The sequence below is a fragment of the Protopterus annectens genome, chromosome 3.part0 (assembly GCF_019279795.1).
Source record: "Protopterus annectens isolate FY-2018-M chromosome 3.part0, PAN1.0, whole genome shotgun sequence".
Lineage (NCBI taxonomy): Eukaryota > Metazoa > Chordata > Ceratodontiformes > Protopteridae > Protopterus > Protopterus annectens.
The window spans coordinates 747,858,503-747,873,815 of NC_056731.1; the positions used below are offsets into that span (position 1 = coordinate 747,858,503).

A 15,313-nucleotide genomic window follows, 5' to 3' on the forward strand; every position below is an offset into this window, starting at 1 on the left:
TGTACATGTAGTTTTTGGGAGAGCAAATATCTAATAGATGCAATCTATTAGAACTTTGAGTATCTGATATGGTTCCACATATATAAATGTTGTGAAAACTAGAGGAATTAGGATGAGACTAGGGATAGCATAATGGATTGGGCACCTGAAAGGTAGAACATAGAAGGCTGGAGTAAGAAATATGTTCTTAGGAAGAGGAAAAAGTGACTAGTCATCTTATGAAGAGCTTAGTCCAAGGTCAGATACTTCTAAGAGTATTTGTTTCAGGCAGATTTGAAGGAAAAGAATGATCAAACACTTTAAGACATGAAAGTAGATAGACCAAATGAATAATGGGAGAACATTTTGAAAAAAAGGTTTGAGAAATGTAACACAGTTGGCAGACAGACAGCTACTGAGATTTAGTGGACACAAATGTAAGGTGTTGTGCTTGGGTCACAACAGTCTTATGGAAAAGTATCATCTGGGGTATTTGCAGTTGATAAAACCAAAGCAGAATAAGGACCCAGGGGTGATTATCACACCTACACTAGATCTACTAAAGCAGATTTAGAGAGCTGCAGCAACAGCTAACAGAATGATAGTGTGTATTTTCAACAAAGTTCAAAAAGAAAAGTAACAGAGTAACACTGCTCATACTTTACAAGCTTTGGCCTAATATACTTTCAATAATGTACTCATTTCTAGACACTATTCAAGGACGATTAAGGGCTGCCAAAAGTCCAGCTGAAAGCCACTGGTAATAAATATGGGATGAGGGAACGTTCATAGGTAGGTATTAGGCTATTGGCCCTAGGGCCTGTATAAGCCTAGCCAAAAGGTACCTTGGCTTTCGCCCCCCCCAAAAATTATTTTCCTGTGCCACTGTCGAACAGAGCTACAAAAGTTATCCCCAGGGTGATTTTCCTATTTCCCATCCAATCATCAAGATTTTTCTTGAAGAGTGCAAATAAGGAGCTTTGTTTGATATATATAGGTAGTTTGTTCCAGAGTATGGGAAGTCTCTGAGACAGGAATCTATACCTCCAGCATGTTCTGTTTATTGTGGTGACAAGGTTTAGGTCCCTAGATCATGTAGCTCATAGGGATTGGGATTTCTTTAAGTGGAGCATGTCCAAAAGCTCTGGGTTTGACATAGCTTTGTGTGTTAGGCAAAGATCGTCTCTGAGTAGGCGATATGCGATGGAGTAAAGTTGCAGTTTTTTGAGACGGTCTGCGTAGGGCATCTGTTTGAGACCAGTAATCCTCTTTGTGAAGTATTTCTGTGGCCTTTCCAGTTGTTGTAGATGTCTTGTGAGGTACATACCAAAAGGGGTGTTGTACTCTATAACAGGTCTAATGAGTGACGAGTAGAGGGGAACAATGAACTTTTTTTTCCTGGATGAGAAACCTTTTGTGATGAGATGTGCCACATAGAAGGATTTCCTTACTACTGTGGCAATGGGATTATCAAAGGAGAGACTACTGTCCACCTGTGCCCCAAGGTCTCTAATCAAATTTTCGGTGTTAAGTAGACTACCGCCTATGTGGTAGTTTATGGGAACAGAGATTTTCCCAAAAGAGATGACAATGCACTTTTTGGTACTGAGCTTGAGGCCATGGCTTTGACACCAGACATCTGTCTCAGCGAGGCCCTTTTGTAGGAAGTTCTCATCTTTTGGAGTTTTGATTATGGCTCCTAGTTTGCAGTCATCTGCGAACTTCATTAGCCAAAGACCTTCTGTGTTAGTCTGTACTTCAGAGAAGAAGATACCAAACAGGAGAGGACCCAGGACTGAACCCTGTGGTACTCCACTTGTCACTGGTCTGAAGTTGAATTTGGAGTCTGCTACTTTCACAGTGTGGGTTCTGTCAGTGAGTCAGTTGGCAACCCATCTTGTGACATAGGGATTTATACCTAGTTTAGTGAGTTTATCTATAATTCCAGAGTGGGGGATGGTGTCGAAAGCCTTGGCGAGATCTAGATAGGCTGTGTGGACCACCTTACCCTCATCTACGGCTTTGGTGACTGCTTCAAAGAAGTCTATCACATTTAGGAGACATGATCTGCCTTTTACAAACCCAAACTGGGTGGGGCCTGAGTTTGGAGATTGCCAATGTCATTGTGTATAAGTTCCATGATGATACGTTCCATAGCCTTGCAGATGAAGCTCATCAGGCTAATGGGGCGGTAGTTTCCGGGGTCCATGGTGGCTCCCCCTTTGTGAAGTGGGATAACCGTCGCTGTGCGCCATTCAGTCGGCACATAGCCTGAGGTGAGGCTATGATTGAACATGGTACTTAGGTGGAGTGCCAGTTCATTCTGTAGTTCATGTAGAACACAGCCTGGGATGCTGTCAGGTATGGATGCTGTGTTCTTTGATTTGGAGAGTGTGCTTTTTACCTGTGCAGCTGTGATTACAGGAACTTTGCATTCTTCCGGTATAGAAATGGGCCCTTTAGGGGATGAGAGGGGGTACAGTTATCACTGATCCTATCTGCCAGGATGTTGGCAATATCAGTTGGTTCTGTATATTTAGTGCCATTGGGCTGTAACTCAGAGCAGATCTGAGTGTTGCCATTGAGATTCTTGACATAGCTATAGAATGCTTTGTGGTTGTCTTTAGAGTCAGTGGTGATTTTGTTTTCGTAACTAGCTTTGGAGGATTTTATGAGGGATCTCAGCTTCTTACTGAGGCTGACTATGGAGTTTTTCCAGTCATGGGAATTTACTCTTTTTTGCAACAGTTTCTTTCTTCTGTTGTAGAGTTTATTTATGGCAGGGGAACACCAGATTGGCTTCTTTTTTTGGAGGACAGCATCTTGGTTCTGTTAGGGATTGCACGATCCATGCACTTGTGTAAGTGCTTATAAAGTGCATTTGTGTAGGATTCAGCAGTCATACCTCTATTGTCTGTCAGCATGTGTGCCGTGAAGTTTGCCACTTCTGTCTTAAGAAGCATGAAGTTGGCTTTGGAGAATTTTTTTACGGTGGTTTCCCTAATGGGGGGGGGGGTGTGGGGATGTGGATATCTAGGGTGATTAGCTTGTGGTCGGATCGGTCTAATGAGGAATTGACCTCTGGTGTGGAGCACCGGTTGCCCATGTTGGTAATAACCAGGTCTAGGATATTGCTGCCCCTAGTGGGGGTGTGGATAAGTTGATCCAAGGCATTGGAATTTATGAATTCCAGAAAACGTTGAGCACAAGAGTTGGTACATGAGTAGTTTTCCCAGTATTTCCATGTATTTCTTTTTTTTATTTTTATTTATTAAACATTTGTTTACCGGATATTTTCCGACTGGGCTGGTTGTCTGTTTTTAGTGGAGACCCGGGGAGAAAAGCTCCAGATAAAAAACAAGACAGGTACAAAAATACAGAAATGACATCAGAAATTAATAGAAATAAAATACAAATTTTTATGCCAATTTTTAAACAAAAGACTAAATATTCTTATATTATAGCTACAATATTAGAAATGTAAAACCATAGGGATATAGATAGCTAAGTAAAAACAGAAACACTGAAAACAGGCAATGAGCAGACCTAGCTGACATGGCATAAGTACACAGTGATTTAGAAAGTTAATACATTGAAATTTTGGTTTACTGAAATTTGCAGTGGAATAGCAGTGAGGAAAAGTAATCAGCTGTGATACTGAATAAAAAGAAAAAAAATAGCAATTAAGCTGAAAAGATAAAATGAGCACAAAAGAGGAAATTTGTAGGAGACAGGAGTGTATGGGCTGGCATGATTCTGGTGCATAAGATTATATCTGGATATTGTGACTGTGGTGTCAGAGTGGCAACCTGGGTAGCATTATTGCCTCACATCAAGAGGTTCACTGGTTCAGTGCACAGCTGGAGTACCTTCTGTGCAGTCTGCATATCATCCCTGTGTTCATGGGGGTTTTCTCCTGGTCCTCTAGTTTTCTCCTACATTCCAAGGACTTGTGGTAGATCAATTTTAAACTTCTAAATTGTTCTTACGTGTGTGCGCATGGCCTGCTATCTACCACCCCCAGTAATCTCTGTGAATCGTGGTGGCTGTTCATGAGGTTGCTGTAGGAGTCAATTGAGTATGGATGGATGGATTGTGAAGGGATAATTCTAAACAAGAAATGGACAGAAGAACAGGCATAACAAGTATCACATTGATGACATTAACTAATCACTGTATTTGTGCTATTACATGTAAACAGACAGGGATATAATGTACTGATAGAATGAGTTGTGCATATAGAATACTTGGTGGAATTCAAGACATTCTGGGAAAGGTAGGGGAATGAGGAATAGGAGGAGAAACATGATGTTAAATGTAGCTAATAAACAGACCAAATATGTTAATTGTCTCCTGCTGACTAAATAATGTAATATAAAGCTGCCTAGGCATGCAGTAATGCACTCAGGAAGATAATGCAAACACTGTTTAGCCTTTGATGTTAAACATTTTCTTGGATTTTTGACATTCAAGAACATGACTACTGTACTTATTTGTTATGCGCTTTATGTCTTCCTGCACAACTGGATCACGGCTCTCTGTCCATATGGAAATGTCAGCTTGTCTTTCTGGACTACCAAGCAGATATTAGCAAAGGCAAAAAAAACAAATGAAGTTCATGCAGAAAAGCTATTGCCATTATAAAGTAATTATAGCATCCAGGCTGATTCTCTGGAAACATATGCTGAGACACCAAGCATAATTTTACAGGTAATACATTTATTTGTTGTATAGCTAACACTAGTTTATAATGTTAACTTGTTTAGCATCGCCTTGCTTTGCCTGTCTGGTTTTTGGAGTTAGACAGCACCCTTCTTGGTCATATCTGTTCTGTTATGCAATGCAAAATGACATTGTCATTTCTATCTCAGCCTTTGCATACATTGTCTCTTTGTCACTGATGCCTCTCTAATTTTTCCCAGTACTTTACTGGAACCAGCTAGGTACAATTCTGGCCTGCCTCTGTAGCTCAGCCCTGCTTGAAACCGGTCCTGAATGAGATGTCCACTACCACAGTTAACAAATCAGATTAAAATAAATAAATATATTTCCTTCTCAAATGTCTTTTTTTCCAGCTTGGTTGAGATTTGCTTATGTAGTTCCTTCAAATTTGTTAAACATGTTATAATACAGTTTTAAGATTAGAGGAGTATTTTTTTTGTTTGGAAAACAAAAGCAGTTTTATATTATAATAAATTAACTGTTATACTAAAGTATGAAATATGTCTTTTATTAGGACATTATAAAAGAAAAAGAAAGCAAATTAAGACCATCAATGCAACATTTCAAAAAAAGAGAAAAAAATTAATAATAAAAAAGAAAATATCTTTTCTAATGCCTGCATACTTATTGATAGTGAATTAAGTATCTTTCCTTTATACATATTCTTAAAGGAAAATAGAGATACTTAAGAGGGTTACCAATAACAGAATATGTCTGAGTAGAAAGAGCCCATCAGGGACACAGTAATATAACAACTGGCAGCTACTCACTTGCTCCTGATACTGGTACAGACGTGAAGGCAATGAGAGCAGCAAGGATAAAAATGCCCAGTGCAATCTTCATCTTTTTATCCCACTTCAGCTCCTGGAAATGCTTCTTACCCTTAAACTTGAATGCTAAGTAACCAACAAACTTATCTTGATTTATTTTTGTGGTGTAATGGAGTACATGTGTACATGAGAGATGGGTAGGAAGGGAGGAGGCGTGAGAAAATGGTGTTTGATACTCTTGAGAGGAAATGCACTCAGCAGGATATGTTTGTTTGTGGCGCTAAATAAACAGTTATAACTGGAAGTTTACTTTATCCAAGACAGACAAAGTAATTACATGAACTTCTTCAGCAGCATATGAGCTTATTATGGATTCTATTAATTGGCCACATTCCTACATACAGGACAATGATCCAATTTAATGAAGAGAACAAAACATGTGTAGGAAGTAGCACAACAACTAACACTACACAATACAGTTGTCTTCCCAGAACCACACAAACAGGTGCCAGGTCAGAAGAACCGATTGTCAGGCTGTTAACACTTTAGACTATTTCACTGTGTCTGCATTTTAGTTTCTTTTCTCACTAATTATAACCAGTGTGGCACAGAAGGGTAATGATTCCTTCCTACTGTGTTATAAATCATCATATTTCAGAACACTGACTGTTTCCCTGCACTGCTACTCAAGCAAGTTATGAGTAAAATGTCACAACTTTTTTTAAGTATTTATTCCTCAGAACAGAAGAGAGTTTGGAAAAACTATCCGAGAGGCCCTCACTAATCTAATGTTTGTTTGTGTCTTTCGGCTTTTCCCGGTTAGGGGTTGCCACAGCGGAACTCCGGTCCGCTAATGATTGGCAGTAGAGTTTTACATGCTGGCTTGCCGGGCCTAACGCACAACCTTCAATGAAGGAACGCCCATTCACGCATGTTGCCACACAGAAGATGCACTAACTGAGAATCGAACGGGCAACGTCTGTGAGGCGACAATGCTACCACAGCACCACCACCGCAGTTGCCCTCACTAATCTAATACGTAAGGAAATTTAATAGAAAAGAACTATTAGGAACAGTCATGAAATTGCTATAACGAAGCAAGAATAAATACTTCTCTGAACTACACAGCTGTAACATTTGTAATTCCAAGCTTTACCAAAGATTCTGAAATTATGGAATGTGTTACCATAACAACAGGGTAATGTGATTTTCAGGACTGTATCAATGCCATGCAGAAGGTGTTAGAAAATATAAACATATTACATATAATTACATGCTGAGGCACTTACATTATGAAATGAGTTAGCTGCTTGCTTAGTGAAATATGTGGTACATTGAAACAATTAAAAATATGAAAACAAAGTATCTGGCTCATACTAAATTGGCTTAAAAAAGTTTATGCTTTGGCTGTGGATAAGTACATATGGTTGATTCTGGTAAAACTGTAACACACAACAAAATGCTAAAAGTTCTAAAGTATCATGCTAATCGATAGCTGTAAAATGCATCTTGTGTTTCCAGAGAACATAACCCTTTCATACACAGTTTATTAAAACTCAAATTCACTATTGATGCTAAGGTTACACATTTTATTTTCAAGAGGACATACTTATCAACCCATCCTTCTTAATCTCAAATAATAAAAGCTTAATTAAGCACAACAAATAACACACAATATACCTTACATACATTTTCTACTTTCTACACAAAACAAAATAAAAAATAAATAATTAAAAATAGCATCACATACTAAAACTCAAACTTTCCTTCACCTCTCTCGCCAAAGGTTGGTTGACGACTAATTCCATGTGTAGGTAACCACATTGGCTGTCTTTAATAGTAAAGTTAAAATATTTCCAAAGAAACCTTCTGAAGAAAAAGTAGCATGACAATGTTCACTGACTGATGCACCATTACCATACATATTTTTTAAGTAATATTCACCATATTGTTTATTTTTAGTCCCCCACAGCATATGAGCTTGGGGAGCAGATAAGAAATTACTGACCCTTACCCTGTGGTGGGAGTGAACATTTTGTAAGATGGTACACCATTTCAAAAACCTTGAGCAACATCTGGTTCCATGGGCATACTTTTAAATTCTCTAGTTAGTTAAGGCATGGCCATATGAGTGAAATAAGTTGTTTATATTCAGCACAGCTCTGTTACAAGATCTTAGGCCATTTTGAGATATCTCCTGTTGACAGCTTATAGACAGAAAATAAAACAAGGGCAGGATTGATGAAAGGCAATCCCTGTGGGGAAAGACATTAGAGACGTTTACAGCATGTATCAATCTTTGGAACATTATACTCAGAAAAAAAAAAACCAGATGAGAACAGTATTAGTCAGTTGACCCCTGACCTGTACATCAGAACAGTATGGTCAGCCATGTTGATTGGCATGGAGAGAAAGTTAGAATTATAACTGAAATGTATGACATTTCACTAATGAAATAAGCTTGGACCTAAACTTTAACTGCCATTGCAACTAAAACTTGGCCAAAATAAACACAGAAGCTCACTGAATGAAACATAACCTTCAACTTGTCCTACTACTACTTTTTGAATAATCTTACCCAAAAAGGGAAGATTAAAGATGAGACAATACTTCATTCAGCTTTGCTTTTCAGGAGAGTTATAGCTTGTGCCTTCCATAAGGCCACGAGAAAAAAAATCTTTTCCTTAGGGCAGTTGTTGCCAAATAGTAAATTAATGATTTGTGATGCCTGATGCAGGTTTTAAAACAACTTGTCCCGGTCCCCTTCAATAAACACATCACACCGAATGACATTTGATGACCTTTATTAAACTTCCATAACTTTGATTAGCAATTTTATTTACAACTGGACATAGTATAGTTGATTCTAAACACAGCATAAACATCCTTGTAATGTTACTCAGGACAGCGTACCTGCTCATCCTGCCTGGTAAGCAGCGTCCATATCTTTGCTTGCTTACTTTACTTATAAAACTCCTTGTGATGTTAATCAGGACAGTTTATCTGCTCATCTGGCCCAGTAAGCAGCATCCATACCTTTGCTCACTTACTTTACTTATAAACCTCCTTGTAATGTTAATCAGGACAGTGTACCTGCTCATCCTGCCCAGCAAGCAGTGTCCATACCTTTGCTCGCTTACTTTACTCATTAACCAGCGTCCCATCTCACTTCATAAACCATCCATCAAATTACCAACCAAATAAGCAACATCCTTACCTCCGTTTGCTTACCTATTTAGCAAACTTCCTCCAGCTGCTCATTTGCTTTCCACAAATCCTTGGAATAAACCTGCACACATTGAGGGGGAACAGAAAAGGGCAAGTCTGTCCCTCTTCTCTGCCAACCAGCCTGACTAGACTGTCCCCCCTCCCTTCTACCCAAAATTGTTCAACCAACTACCTCCCATAAAGGGAAGGGTTCAGCCAGACATCATTCAGTGTACCCATCATCTGTAAAGTACATCAGGACACCTTCAACAACCCCACGCCTTGACATACCAACACTGAAACATGCCTTAATGAAACTAAATAAAGTAGGATTACCTGTGACCCCACTGTACTACTGGAACATCCACTCCAAGAGAATACATTCCCTTATAGTCTGCTTCTTTCAAGCCACTAACCATGGCTCAGCCTTTCTGGAATGCAAATGGCACAGAAACTATAACTCCTTGAACTCAAAACTGCACTCAGTCAAAGAAAACCTTTAGCAAGTCACGAACCCAGGACCCTGTCAACTATAGCATATCACATTAGCCCACCAAACTACATAGCTCTGGATGTGCAGTAACCCAATTAATGCAGGGAATAGTCTAACTCCAAAACTTTAATGGCCTAACACTAAGTGCCAGAAAATCAGAACCCCTTGAGCTAGTTCCTGAAAACTCACCTATGCTCAGCAATGAAGTATTCTATGTGCCCAACCTTAAACACCCCCAATTCAGTCATTACCAAATGGCAATCAGGACTAGAACCCAAGCCACACCACTAAGAACCTCAATACCCCAAACTCACTTTTTCCTAGCAACTGTCTTAGCTAGAACACTCAAACTACTAACCATCCTTAACCACTGCTTGTTCCTGGCCTTTCCCTCAAAAGTTCTCTTCCCTTATGTCACCTATACCTCAAGTAAGGAAATAAAACCTGGCCTACAGCTGCAATAACCTGCAACCAGGCTTCCCTTAAACCTTCTAGCTCCCATGTAAGCAATGGACCCCAGTTTCTAAACTTACCCCAAAACAGCCAACTACCTACCATGCTTCCTAAAACACTACCTACAACATTCACCCAAACCACAAGTGAAATGATCTTTGTGCTACTCTGTAAAACCTTAACCTGGTATGTGACATTAACACTACCTACTCAAGGAACAAATTTGTCACCCCAAAGCTACTACACGTTAGGAACAAACTCTGGCATCCTGTCAAACAAAACACATCATTGGCCCTTCCCCAAAATACGGTTTAAACAACTGGATGAGTAACTATAATCACCCCAAGGTTCCACCTCCTTGAAAGGTTGAACTCAGCTGGCTTGCATTAGCTATAGGGCTTTAGCCTAATAAGTTCCTGTGCTCCTATGAATGTTGTGCCTCTATTCCTCCTGTGGGATCCCCAACCTCCCCATAAACCATCCCCAACAGTTTTATCCTGGCCCCCCACTACCTCTTCCTTACTTGCCCCACCTTCCAATGCAATAATCAGCTCCCACACTATTTGAACACAGTGCTCACACAATGCCTTAATGACCCAAACAAGGGGGATTACCGGTGACTGCATTGTGCGCCACTCCAGCCACCAAAGCACCCCCCTAGCAAAATCCATTACCTTGCAATTTTACTTCATTCATGCTGCTGACCATTACTCTCTGTGCACCACCCTCTCAGCCTCTGTATACATCACTGTGCTGAATGTGACTTCCACTGCAACTGGCCTCCTTCACTCTGGCCATTGATTGATCCACTAACTGCTGCCGCTCTGCACTTCTGCCGCCTGTGACCCAATTGCGATCTGCAAAACAAAGAAAACTGTAAATACTCTTGACACACAAGATAGGATCACCTTCCTTACTGCCAAGAGTCTACCTCATGCCAAAATGCATAGATGCATAGAGTAATACTTAGATAACTGCCCCTGTGGCCATTTTAAGCCTAGCCAATTATTCCATTACAAGACCCCTAATAAAACTGAAAACAGTACATTTTTAACCATCCTATGGGCTTCTTAGGTGAAGAAGTTAGTGAACCGTAGGAGTAATGATCAGTGATCTCACACTACCCTTCAATCACAATGCCGCCTAACACTCACAGTGTATGCCCATTGAGCCCCCCTTATTTGCGACATGCCCACAAAATTTCTACCCAATGCTGACTGTCCAGATGAACCACCTTCAAAATGATCCTGAACAAAATCATAAATAAAATGTAACCACAGCATGCCATTAAGGGTAATTTTAAAATATAGTCATTACAAAACTGAGAAAATCGGTGAGCTAACAGGTTTTGCTTTACCATGCACTTGGGTACACAGTCTGAAAGTCAAATGTCTGTCAGCACCTCCCTAATTCCCCTTTCACCGATTTCGACTAAGTTTACGGAAACCACAGATTATGGAGTAATCAATATTACCAAGCAAAGCTATATCTTTCATGAAGAACTATACAACTGAGAGGAATGCAGCAGACTGCTAAGGTGCCACCTAACCATAGCAGCAACCAGAATCAGTGCCATCATCCTCACAACAACTCCTTCTGCCAAAATTACCAGATAACTCTCCCCTATCTCTCAACCCATCTGGGGCAAATCTCCCAATCTGGCAACCTACACCAACTCAACTTGTCCCAGGTTTCCTGACCTCCATCCTTCAAGCCTTATCAATGCCCAACCAGCAGACCAATGCTCCACTATCCACTGACTGACTCCTCCTAGCCTCCTGTAAAACTGCTCATTTTAAACACAGCTAAGCCCCCCATTTTTTTGACTACTAGAGCCACACTACACGTGTACAGCACCATTGCTCTGACCCGCTAAAATGCCCATGAAAACAGCTTCAATCATAAGAATAACTCAGAAAATGGGCACAACCAACCACCCCTTCAGCATCCTGCAAGCAACAAATGATGGGCATATATTCACAATCAATACCAAATGGCACTGATCTGAAGAAGTCCAGCCACTGTGCTGGATGAAAAGCAGTTAATAAATAGAGTTTGTGGTGTTCTTACAACGGTTGCTTTTTATGTTTATTCAGTTTGTTAATTAGAGACACCAACAATGGATTTGCTTGGACCCAGGCGGCCCACCTGCCAACAGAAATAGCACATGTAAGGACAATTTCACTTCACTACCACAAATCATCTCTCAAGATAACTGACATACACAACGTGCTTCAAAGGAACATGTCTGCAGCACCTGAAAATAACTAACATATTAAGGACATGATCTCCTTCACGTGCAGCTGTCATCTGTAGAACCAAGCATACATGCAGTGTCAAACATTGGCTAAGCGAGCATCAGTGCTACTATTCCTTACCCATTTATATACCTTTGTTTAATGTGAGAATCGAGTGAACTGTGCCTCCTCTGCATTAACAAAGATGTTACCAGAAAGGCCCCAGAGCACCAAGAACCATTCCCATGACAGAACATGAATGATTTGATAGCACTCCCAGCACACTGCCAACCACCACCCTCCACCAAGAGCAGAAACTCAGTAGCAACCACAATTTCCCCAGCACACCAACCCCCAGCAACAAAGCCTTTGCCTCCGGCAGCACAGACAAATAACATCAACACACATTATTCCGGCAAAACACTTGACAGAATCAAAGATATTAGATACTCAACACTTTACAAAACAAGGCCAACCAAGGCACAAGGTGCATGATGAGAACTGACATCATCATCAGACACCCTCCCACTCGATCTCAAGCAACAAATGTCCCTCATTAGTTACTAACGTCAATCCTAATGACTGCCAATAATTTGCCAGCAACCCATGCTTGTGAAAGACATCATACTATGAGGTAAAATCTGTACAGAGGATAGGCATGTGTAAACCTAGCCTCCAGTGATCTACACCACACTGCCCAAAAAACACAGAGTCACTCTAGATCTACACAGCCTCCAGTGATCTACACCACACTGCCCAAAAAACACAGAGTCACTCTAGATCTACACAGCAGAAAGGCATGCTGAATAAACTGCCTCCATTTTTTTTTTTTTTTTTTTAATACTGGGCCAGTGAATGTAACACAAGCTCCTGCAACCATGCTGTAGCCACTCCAACTGCAGGAGTAAACTGCTTTAACATCAGATCCTTTTACCTCACTCAGCTGCTATCGTCAAACCGAAAAGGGAGAGTTACCAGCTGTCCATCTAATAAACACAATTGGCCATGATACATGAAGTAAGCCAAATCCCCAGTACTCCACAGGCACTGTATTGCCCAAGAACCTGATTAATTTACGAGGCCATAAAGCAAATTGAGCCCCCCTTAGGTCCTTGGTGTAACTGTGAGGAAACCTAGACTTCTGAAAGCAATTTTGCATCCCGCCCTCTGCCCAATAGCTAACACTACTCCGCGCATGCATGTAACCAGCTCCACTCCTTGTGGAAGCACCTTTAACTGAGCCTGCTGCCTCAAGCTAAACAACAAGGCACAGAGGAAATGCCACTCCAATTTTGTCAGCAGACCAAACACTATGCATATACCTCCGGATTCGATCCCATCCACAGTCCCCACCAACCATGTAAGCTGAGAGCCCCAGAAACTGGCCACAATCCATAGGAAGCCAAACCACAAGCGCTTCACCCACCTGAACCTTCTGTGGTTAAGTTAGATTTCCTTGAAACCAAAAACTGCAAATACCACACGGCTGTTCCACAATGCCACCTCCCTCCACCACCCAAGGACCCACTGCACCTGCTCGCAAGTCTCACAGCCCACGAAAAACCCCTCAAGAACTTACCACTTGGCTGAAAACAGAGAAAACCAAGTTCCACAGCCCACGAAAACTCTCCACAGATGTACCGCTTGGCTGAAAACAGAGCACACCACAGGACCACCAGAACCAACCAAACTCCCCCCACCTTTAAAGTATCCATTACCCACAACTAAACCAAACCCTTAGGCTCGTCATCTGCTGAGAAACAATTCTTCCCTACAAGGCAATGCCATAAATGGCATTTGAGGGGGAGCTGCAATTTATGAATCAACAAAGCCCAAAATAAGATAAACAAACAACAAGCCACAATTTAATAGGACACTCTACTTCCGGCCCCATGAGGAGCTAGGGGCATGGAAAAAAACAAACAAAAACTTTCAGTAGAGCTACTCACCAAATAAACCAAGACCATGCCAACCACAACCAAACACCCCTTCTCTCTATGCACTCCTTTACTGCCAATTCCTGACTAACCATAGCCTGAGGCCTACCTGCACTAACAGGTCGTCATGGACATGATACTTGCAGTAGCAAGTTCATGCCGAAATGTGATTACTTACCCAGCTGCACTTGTCTAAACCCCTTAAGCCCCTCCCCACTTATCTCATTTCTTCCCAATCATCCCTGCATCCATTTAACCCTTTCACCTCCCCCACCCACTTAACTCCCATTAATATATCAGCCTAACCCCCTCTGAAGATGTCCCAGGACAACTTGGTTTGTTACCAAACCTCATTTTTGAGACAGTGGTGTAGCTGGCAAGTTGTGTGGTACAAACCAATGATCATCTTCATGGAAAATTAGCTTAGCAAAATTAAGACCACTCAATATGGGGTACAGCCTAACTGTGTGTCTCCACATATTCCTGGCAGTGTTATTACAAAGTCTGTGTGCCTAAAGACATATGTCTTATAAGCAAGCTATTACCCTAACTCGGAGCAATGTTGCACAAAAGAGTCGTTCAGACTAATATGCAGAAGGAATGTACCTCCCGACAATGGAGAGGAAAAACTGACTAGGTGACATGTTGTGGCAAGGCACCTTCTCTTGAAAAAAAAAGTGCAGTTAAAACTTACAGCTTTAAAATAACATGAAGCAAATAATCACCTCCCTTTCATATGCTTACTTGGTGCAATCCTGGATCTTAAACCCATTTAGATTTTCATATGGATTGTAAGAATTTTAAGCAACACTAATGCATATATTGTAAATAAAAAGTGGCTTAGATGAAAAGTCAGTTATTAACTAGTTCAAAAAGTAAATATATAATGGAAAAAACAGAAGAAATTATTATGCAGAACACATACCTAACATTATATAAGAATAAAAATATAAATGGTTAAAATAATTGTCCATATTTAAATCTGATAGGCACAGATTATTTAAAATTAGAATAAATACAAAAGCATGAAAACATTTCTCAGGCATGCATTGGTGTCTGCATTACAATATATGCTGTAACATTTTTAACAGGATCCGCAATTTCATTAATGGGATAGGATAATATCACTAATGAGGAATTTGTGAGTGATTTTATATTTTATGTATATATATATATATATATAATATGGATCTGTTGTGTATGATGTTGAATGTAAAACAGAGACAAAATAAGTTCAATCATGCACAACAGCAAACAAAAACAAAACCAAAAACAATAATATTGAGAGAGGGAAAACTGTTTCCTCTGCTGATATTAAAACTAAAACTCCCATAACACGATTGTCAAGTTTGTCTGAATAGTGACTATTAGGTAGGTTTTAATGACATTAAGGTGTAGGGTTAGGGTAGGGGAAGGGATTAGTATTATTACTAATTACAAAAGACTGCAGCGCCTCTGCCCCCACACCGACTTAGTAATGGGTGCTAACCCTAACATTGTCCCTTCCCTCAACCC

General features: G+C 40.4%; 1 protein-coding gene across 2 annotated transcripts in view; it reads right to left on the minus strand.

The window, feature by feature from the left end:
* The window catches only part of LOC122796538 (C-C motif chemokine 4-like), a 121,549-nt gene that overhangs the window by 87,162 nt on the left and 19,074 nt on the right, over positions 1 to 15,313 (minus strand). The window contains exon 1 of one of the 2 annotated variants that reach the window (XM_044065098.1): positions 5,472 to 5,663. The exons of the other annotated variant lie outside the window; for it this stretch is intronic. Coding sequence (XP_043921033.1) covers positions 5,472 to 5,544 — 73 coding nt within the window. The 5' untranslated portion in view covers positions 5,545 to 5,663. Of the gene's footprint in view, positions 1 to 5,471; positions 5,664 to 15,313 lie in introns of those variants that run through there. 2 annotated transcript variants of the gene reach the window in all.